This window comes from Micropterus salmoides, unplaced genomic scaffold, assembly GCF_014851395.1.
Source record: "Micropterus salmoides isolate LMB-PRFRI ecotype aquatic unplaced genomic scaffold, ASM1485139v1 Ms_hic_scaffold_10, whole genome shotgun sequence".
Classification (NCBI taxonomy): Eukaryota; Metazoa; Chordata; class Actinopteri; order Centrarchiformes; family Centrarchidae; genus Micropterus; species Micropterus salmoides.
In genome coordinates, this window is record NW_024040041.1 from 7,825,164 (window position 1) to 7,834,722 (window position 9,559).

General features: G+C 41.4%; 2 protein-coding genes across 2 annotated transcripts; one reads left to right on the forward strand and one right to left on the reverse strand.

Annotated features, from left to right (window-relative positions):
* Positions 1-325: 325 nt before the first annotated feature.
* Positions 326-4,312, reverse strand: pglyrp6 (peptidoglycan recognition protein 6). Its single transcript, XM_038693693.1, has 5 exons — positions 4,169-4,312; positions 2,506-3,327; positions 2,132-2,342; positions 1,744-2,038; positions 326-398 (listed from the first exon to the last, which is right to left on the reverse strand). Exons 1-5 carry the CDS (start codon positions 4,233-4,235, stop codon positions 378-380), a joined length of 1,416 nt encoding a protein of 471 aa, XP_038549621.1. The 5' UTR covers positions 4,236-4,312; the 3' UTR covers positions 326-377.
* A 1,931-nt stretch (positions 4,313-6,243) lies between these two features.
* On the forward strand, positions 6,244-9,546 carry trappc5 (trafficking protein particle complex 5). The gene is made up of 3 exons (XM_038693726.1): positions 6,244-6,322; positions 7,596-7,868; positions 7,977-9,546. Exons 2-3 carry the CDS (start codon positions 7,599-7,601, stop codon positions 8,271-8,273), a joined length of 567 nt encoding a protein of 188 aa, XP_038549654.1. The 5' UTR covers positions 6,244-6,322; positions 7,596-7,598; the 3' UTR covers positions 8,274-9,546.
* The last annotated feature ends 13 nt before the right edge of the window (positions 9,547-9,559 follow it).

The window sequence follows — 9,559 nt, forward strand, 5'->3', positions numbered from 1 at the left end:
AATTACGTTTTATTTAAAACCTATAATGTAGTGGAGTAAAACGTACAGTATTTCCCTTTTAATCAAAGTGAAGCAGAAGCATAAAGTAGCTTAAAATCTAAATATTTTAAGTATCTCGGAAAGAATTTTACTTGGGTACAGTACTTGAGTAAATGTACTTTACTTTAAGCCATTGCTTTTCACAAGAGTCACACAGGCTGGAGCCTATCCCAGCTGACATTGGGCGCAAGGCGGGGTACACCCTGGACAGGTCGCCAGTGCAACACAGGTCATAGTGTTCAAAAGAGAACAGCCATAGTGAGAACATAAGAATAAGACAAATATGTATTGTGTTAAGTTTGGGTTTATTTAGTAGGGTCTTCCTCTTGTCAAGCATATTATTTTCCTTTTTTGACCTCCTAAAAGGAAAGAAACAGTAAAACAGTTATGCAGTATTCAGTATGCAGGTCATTTCTGTAAGTAAATACAAGTAAAAATCCAACAATAAAAATCCTACTAAAAAACAAGTACAGTGCAGTATTATCAGCAAAATATACTTAAAGTACTCATTCTGCAGTAAAATGGCACCTGTGACAAATATTATTATATACTATGAGATTGTTAATACTGATCAATGTGTAAGCAGCATGATGTTGTAGCTGGTCAAGGTGGAGCTACTGTAGTTGTAATTACTTTATATACAGTTACTGTAGATAGTTAAATCCAGTGGTTCCCAACCTAGAGGTCGGGCCCCTCCAAAGGATTGCAAGATAAATCTGATACCATTATTGGTGTTGGAAGGAAGAAAATACAAGTTCTGATACACAATGTTTCATTAGTTTTAGGACTTTTCGCTAATCTTTTGCTTTTTTGCGCAGTACTGGAAAATGAGCCTCAAATATGTTGTTAAATAAAACCATGTCAGAGGTTTGGAGGGGAAATGTCCCTCTGGTGGAACTGCTAACATCTGAAACATGACAAGGGGCCCCACATAGATACTGCTTTTTGTATAATTACAAAGTACAATATTTCCCTCTAAATTATAGTGGAGTAGAAGTATAAAGCAGGCTAACATAGAAACTACTCAGTACTCATAGAAGTACTCACTCAAGATTATATTTAACTGCAGTACTTAAGTAAATGTGCTCAGTTACTATCCATCTGCAATAGGAGAACTGTAGACCAAAATACACTGCAAGAGCCAAGATTACAAAAGTAATTTGAAGATAAATGTTGTTTTATAATCTAATACTATAATGAATGTAAAATAAAATTCTTTACTAAAGGGTGATACTATAATTATGTGAATATAGTAATGAAAAGTCATTGTTGCTATGGTTAATAGAAGTTAAAATAATATAATAGCAGTAGTAGTATAATAATAGATAGAGTTAATCAGTCTGAGGAGTCTAGATGATGAATTTTATAAACCTCTAACATTTGAGTTTTTCTTAGTAAACCTTTTGAAATGGAAATACTTGCTTCTAAATATTTATTTCCCATTAAACTCGTTGATTTTACACAGACTTGAACTTAGCTGTACTTAAACTCTTGCAATCCTGAGACATGCCCTGACTGCGCTAACATGTCCAAAAAGGAGGATTAAAAGACATAATGAGAGATGCCACACCCTAATGACTAAAGGCCGCAGAGTCTTGCATCCCTGACAGTGTGCTTTTAATCTACTTTTCCTGTTATGCCCAGACAATCAGGGCAAATTGGAGCAGGCTACACAAGTTGTATTCTTGTCTCTTGTGTACATACCCCAAAGTGTTCCCAGCCTTTGATCTCATTATAGAGAGCATCTCCGGGACAGGACGTGTTCACCACCTGTCTGTGCCCCTGTAGGGTGAAGTTGGCTACTAGCCGCCCACCACCGACAGCGCAGGCTGCCAGCTGATCTCTCACCAGCCCCATGGAATGCTGGGAGGGCAGACTGTTGACGTAGTTTCCGATGAAGGAAACGCCATAGCCTATGGAGTTGTGTCCGAGGGTGTGGGCTCCTTGCCAGTGCCAGCCTCGGCCCTCGTAGAGGTACCCGTCAGAGCCTGCGACGAAGCTTTGGGAGCACAGACATTGTAAGTTGGGTGCAACATTTCACGTTGTATTTTGGACATGTGCAAGAGCCTTAAAACAGCCTGACTGCTTATACCTATAGCCTATGTCATCCCAGCCTCTGTCCACCTGGTGGAAGCGCTGCATGGAGCGCATGTCTGCAGAGCACTGCTCGAAGGTCAGACAGGGCAGGCCCGGTGTGTGAGTGTGGTGGATGTACATGAAGGAGAGAGGAAGAGAGAGGTTGGTGGGGGTTCCTCTGTACGGCTCTGCACCCCACATACAGCGAGGTATGATGGGCGGGCAATCTAAAACAGGTGAATAATGAATGCACAGTGCAGGTTAGTGTGTGTAAATGGCATTAAGTAAAGGGATAATAATCAGGCTTTTCTGTTCTTATTTGTAATGAATGGTCCAAACTATTGTTTTTGGAACTCTTTCACTTCTTTTGCAGTTTGATCTCATGCTCACCCGTGTACTTATGGACAAACTCTTTCATTCCCTCTTTCACCACAGCCGTCAGCTGCTTTTTCTCCTTCACCTCCATCTTTGAGCGCCCCTTCAGTCTCCGCTGCAGCTCCACTGATTTCACCACCTGTCTGACCAGCACAGGAGGGGTGACCAGCATTCTGAAGTTCTCCCTGCGACCCCGGCTGATAAGGCGCGGGGCGGCGTCCAGTCCTTCGCTCCCCAGCTGGTGGCAGTAATAGTCTGTCAGCAGACTGCTGAGCCTGAGAGGACGTCTGGATTTGTCTGAAACCTCCATCCCTAGAACCGCGCCGTCCATGCCTCCGTTGATCTGAGCAGTAGTGAGCACAGAGGGGCTGTCCAAGAGGGTGAAGACTTTAGGAGAGGTTACACTGTCCCAGCAGCCATCAGGTCCCACAAACTGGGTCAGAGGAGAGCTGTGCCTGTCTGAAAGGTCCATGTCTTTGGCCAGAGTGAGCTGGTACAGGCCACGAACACGCCCCGCAGCCTTGGAGAGGAAACCAGCTTCGATGCCCAGGAGGAGCGGCATCAGGGCAACAGTAGTGCCATCAGAGGTCAGGACCACGCCTTCCTCTTTAGCGTCTTCTGTCACCCTGTGATGCACAGCCTTGCTAATGTAAACTGAGAGGCTAGCGTCCACCTCAGGACCACCAGAGTCAGCATTACCAAGAAAGTGCTGAATGAATGGATCGTTAAGGCCGGCTGCCCGGCGCAGCCTCCTTAACACAGCTACTGGCTGTGACCCAGGGTCCGCATCTTCCACCTGCCTCACCGCCGTGATGAAGTCATCCATGTGCCAGGAAGCTGGAGACGAGAAAAGAAAACACATTCATGTCTGTCATTCAGATGAAAACACATCTGAACCATACACAACCTCACCCTTAAACTCAGTCTGTATCACTGAACACACACACACACACACACACACACACACACACACACACACACTGTTGTCACCTGGGGAACAGTGGAACTAGATACCCAGGGCCCCAACATGTAGAGGGCCCTTAAAAAGTCCATTACTGTGGGCTTAAGAAAGGAGAGTGATTTCAAATTGCAAGCAGCGTTTCAGAATTGTTCAATAGTGGCACGTAATGTGGCTTGTTAGCTTATGTGATAATAGTTACCTTGCTGATGAACAAAGCAGCAATTAGCTTCAGAAACAGCCGCAGAGAGAAGAAAAAAAAAAAGTTCTATTATACTGAAGCTTCACCCTGTAATTACGATACGTTGAACATAGAGGGCTGAAATATGCTGATGTTTCAGATTGTGCAGACTTCCTTAAATCTCTACATATGCACTATTTATCCTTTTAATTTGAGTATTTGTACAGGCGTGATAATGGATGACGGGGCCCACAGAGGCTGCAGATGTACGGGGCCCAGATTTCTGTGCCGCAACTCTGCTGATAAGATGAATGATTAGATGCACACAGGCTGACGTTTCAGCTGCAGATAATGTACGAGCTCATGAATAGACAAAAAGTAAATACGTGGCTCTTGCTCACACTCAACAGAATACAAATTGCCAAAAGAGTGAAATTATAAAGAATCTCATCGGATCATTTGTTTGAATGATGATTATACTTGCCATTACGCACAATGCAGCTCAAAAAACAGGTGAAAACATAAACCAATGTCATTACCTTCTGCATACGTGCTGACCAAGACCACCACAAGGACCAGGGTCTGTCTCCAGCAGCCTTTATCCATCCTGAGCCGTGAACACCTTCAGCTCCCAGCTTCAAATGTCTGTTATCTTGTTGCCTCCCTCTCATTTATAGAAGTTTGCTTGCAGAGCAAGTGGGTGGTTATGTAACATTTGTAGACATAATGTAGATACGCCTGAGTTCAGTCTGTTGGTGTGGCCGCCTAGGCAATGTGGGAAACTGACACCTGTAATGTGTATGGTGTAGAGTCGCTTGTCCTGACCGCTCAAGGTCTGCCACACACTGCCGATGTGACAGAGCTGGACATTTTCGGGAAATTCTCAAGTTCTGTAAAAAAAAATAAAAATAACATCTCCGTCATCTCGTTTGTGTCGTTAATATGGCTGCTGCTTGTGAAACAAACCTCCTGGAAATAAAATCCAGCCAGCAGCGAACTCTTCACTACTGTACAAATCACTGGCAGTCCTCGCTGAGGCAACAAGCATGTTCTCGTTAATGTTCAGAAAGCCATGGCTGCAAAACTGAGGAAGTCCCAGAACCACGAATCACATGTGGGCTGTGTGGCCGTGACACACTGATTTATTCATTATTGATGATATGTCTGGTTTATGTGTGCAGACGGAACATGTCGGAAATGCAACTCTGAAGAAATGGACACACTGTTCAGGGCCAAAAGTTACAGGCCAGTGTTCACAGCAGTCATATGAGGACAAGAACAGGAAGTGGATGCAGTCTATGGCTGAACTGGAAAATACATTGCAGAAGGTCAAAGATATAAATCTGTAATTACTGTAATCTGTGATAATAACGACCTTTAGAGGGAGGGAGAGTTAACCAGACTAAAATGATAACATATACAGTTCTTGAGGGTGGGGCGCACATGACTATAGGGAGAAAAATGTCGAGTGAAACTAAAGTTGAGCAGACATTATTAATTGCTGCATAGCACTGATTGCTGGAACTGAGCCATTGTTGATATTATATGCCATAGCCACAATGTCTGCTATGAAAATGGCCTGTAAGTCTGAGTCATTTGGGACAAAAACATAGAAACAAGGGTGCTGTGATCCTGGTCAGCTAGATGTATTCAAAAATAAAAACAGCACATTAAGTACAATTTGGACAGATTTTAGAGAAGTGATGCTCATCAAGCACACAGTCAAATCCAGAATATGATGAAGCCTGTTTTGTGCTTATGTTTACTGCTAATATAGAAAATACTTGTACTATGTGTGTATACTTGGTTTTGTATGTATCCCATGTAACTCATGGGAGCCCCGTGTCACATGCTGTTGATATTCTTTCAGTTAAATTTAACTCGTCTCCTTTTACTAGTTTCCCCAACATTGCATATGCAATCAGTTGACGTACTGAGGAGAAGTTTTGGGGAACTGCTTTGTTATACCTTGGCATCATTTACTGGTGAATGTGTGCTGCATATTTTTGTGTTTTATACATGAACAGTATCTGTAAGACATATTGGTTTATTCTATGTTAGGGTGACTTTTTGACCTTTTTGACAGGGACAAGAGATAAAAATGATGCTGATCAATGGCTAACTAAATAAAGAAAAGCAATAAAATGTTGGTGAATGGTTAGATAAATAATGAGCAGGAAACTACTGTAGGTAAGTGGGTTTGTAAATAATTAATAGCAATAGGGCTGGGCTCAAAAATGTTTTCAAGATAAAGAATTTCATATCTGTCGATATCGATAATTATCACGCTAAATGTCAAATCATTATTTCTTTCAAGTTTAAAGGCTGATTTTTGCCCCTGAGTGAAAGTTGAAGTGTGAATTGTGTGGTTAAATAATAATCTTTATGGTCTGAACAAACACTTGATGCCAAACTTCAAAATCTGATGTAGAACATTCAAAAAAATCTTGTTTCAAAAAATATGCGTATGTGTATTATCTTCATACGTCCCCGCGACCCTGTACGCAGGATAAGCTGTTGACGATGGATGGATCTTCATACCCTGACGCTGCAAGCTCCGGGACAGTAGGTGGCGCTGTGAAACTTGAATGTTGATCACGCGAATAATTAAAACCTAAAGGAGGAAGAAGAAGAAGAAGAAGAAGAAGAAGAAGAAGAAACACTGGACAGTTGCTGATTTAACAATAAATAAGGTTTGTTTATCGTCAAAGACCTCGCTAATGGAAATCACAATAACAGATCAAATGTTGTCTACACTGTTTTTAAAACGTACGTGTTTCCTGTCCTTGAAGGGCTCGCATGCAGTTATTGTAACAGGAAGTAGCAGCTAGCATTTGTGGCAACGTAGCTAACAGCTAGTGACGATCAGCTGTTTGTTGGGCTTGAAAGGCTCAAACTGAGTGTTAGTGGAGGAACAGTGTGTTATTCAGCAGACTGGCGAAAGCTTAGAAAATGCGTCGTTTGTATTTATTAGGCGAAACATCCCGTGAATCTGATGTAGGGACTGGAGAAGTGGCCGCACAGTGTACCCCAATCTAAAGGATGAAGGGTCTCCATGGAGAATTTGAAAGAGGGATTGTTGTGTTGTCATTTCATACCAGTTGTGAAAAATAGTGCTGAAAATATTAGCCAGTGAACCTCTGAAAAGAGAGAAGCCAATGAAAGGAATCACCAGCAAAATGCAAACCAATCTGTATATTCAGCTCCTCTAATGTGAATATTTTCTGATTTTCTTTGTTTTATCTTATTCTATATTGACATATTTTTGGACTGTACACTATGATGATGCCACATTTTCCAGACCTAAACATTAATGTGAAAAAAACATTAAATTAATAAATGAATAGTGGAATATTGCACCTTTTTTTTATACAGTTTGCACCTTTTTTTTATACAGTCTGGTTGCAGTGCTATGTTAGTTTTGGTAGCTTGTAAAAAACGTCAGGCCTGATTTGTGTATGAAGCAGCAACATAAAGGATGTGGGCTCAAATGTGAGCTTCTGCTATGTGTGTTAGTTAAACCCACGTGTTTAAATAGTATTTTCTAACATTGTACAGTATAGATCCTCATGTCCAAATGGGTAACTTACAGCTTTTGGCATCATTATCTCCCCATGTGTAGCTATAGGATAGTTGTTCAGTCATATCATATCATCACTCTACAATCTTTTGTACCTGACAACTGCAAAAGTTGCACCAGGACCTCTGTTTGGGAATCACTGCCATATTCTGTGTACATGAATTGTGCAAATATTTGTGCCAATACACGTATACGTACAGAAATATGTGCAAGAGATCATATTTTGATTTCCATCAGAAATGCCCAAAAATAGATCAAGTCACTTGATTGAAGTGCACATCCATTTCTCTCCTGCTAGCCAGTAACACCAATTAGTTCTCATCGATCTGCATGTGTGTGTCAGTAGATACTAACCTCTGCCGTGGACTATCATCACTCTCCTACAGAAAATGGACACGCGGTTCACGCGGGGGAAATCCAACATCTTGGAGAGGCCCCTCACCCGACCCAAGACTGAAGTCAGTGTGAGCACTTTTGCCCTCCTGTTCTCAGAGATGGTCCAGTACTGTCAGAGCCGCGTGTACTCTGTGTCTGAGCTGCAGACACGCCTGTCAGACATGGGCCAGAGCGTGGGAGCGAGCATGCTGGACGTGCTGGTGCTGAGAGAGAAGAACGGGAAGAGGGAGACCAAAGTGCTGAATATGCTGCTCTTCATCAAGGTAAGCCAGATGTAAAGTAACATTTTCCTTTTTAATTCTTAACACTGTCGATTTAGTAGCAACAGTAAAGTTTTCCTTTTTAATGCTAACACTTTGCTTTCTTTTTAGGTTAATGTCTGGAAGTCTTTGTTCGGGAAGGAGGCTGACAAGCTGGAGCAGGCCAACGATGACGACAAGACTTATTACATCATAGAAAAGGAGCCGCTTATCAATGCGTACATCTCTGTGCCCAAGGAGAACAGCAGCTTGAACTGCGCTGCCTTCACCGCGGGCATCGTGGAGGCCATCCTCACACACAGCGGCTTCCCTGCCAAGGTCACTGCACACTGGCACAAAGGCACCACGTTGATGATAAAGTTTAACGAGTCCGTCATAGCCAGGGACAAGGCTTTGGACGGCAGATAAGGAGGACCGGAGAGAGCGGGTGGTTATGGTAATCAAAACAGGTTGAAGATAAATCATCCACATCCAGGCTAGTGTTTGTTCCTGAATGAATTTCCTTGTGGTAACTGATGAGACGGGGTGACTTTATGGATGGATGACTGCACCACACTGAGCCACACCTAAAGCAGAGAAAAAATTCAGCTAGTTGTACCTTCATGAAGGGACACACTTGTTTACTGAAGATCACTTCATTTGTAGTTTCACGTCACATTTTTACGTCACAGATGATTTATAAAAGATTACCTTTATTGGATAATACTTTCACCACAGTATTTGGTGAAAGTATAACAGGTCAAAATAGTTTAATGAAATAACTTCAGTTAAAATATGTCACACTGGGATCTGGGAAATTGTGATGGCCTTTTCACACTATTATTATTAGACCTTTTTGTAGACTAAACAACAAATCAGTTGATCATAAAAAAATCAACAAATTATTTGACAATGAAAGTAATTGTGTGGTGCGGGCGTCGCCTCATAGGGTGAATGTGAACAAAGACAACTCACTAAGTTAAGTGGTGGACAACTAATTGGAGCATCCCAGGTTTCTATACTGTAAAAAGTTGTCACAAAAACTCTTTTAATGCAACAAAATATTCTTTTACAGGCGGCGGGCCAGAGTTTTTGTTTTCCCTCCTTAAACATTTCAACTCCAGGCGCATGTTTCATCTCTGTAAACTAGATTTATGATCAGGGCTGCAGCTACCACTGAGGATATATCCTCACTATTGTTTTTGTGTTATATTGTGTGTTATTTTTATTATTTTATTTTGTGTGTGAGAGAGACACTTTATGGGTATTAGTAACACAGGGGAGTTAACATTCTATAATTAAAAACAAAACGTACACATGGTGTTTTACAAGACTCCAATATTGTTAGATTTACTTTGAAGACAACGAAATATTAAATAAAGGCTTCAGCATTTCTCCAGCAGAATTGTATTCCTGGCAGCAAAAAGAAGGCATTGAAATACAATTTAGACCATCAGGTTGAAAGTTTATATAATACATAGTCTGCACAATAAATAAAATGAAATATTCAAATGATGAATGAAAAGCATTGTTTGTTGTTGTATATGTTTTTGGTTTCTGGACTCACGACCTCAGATTAGCCGCAGTCCTGGCCACTGCCCTGCTCATACCGTGTTTGTTGTGCTTGTTATTATTGATGGCATTGTTTATTGTGTCTGTTATTATTGAAGTAAACAGTTAATAAAAATATAACAATGCGAAATGCCATGTGAGTC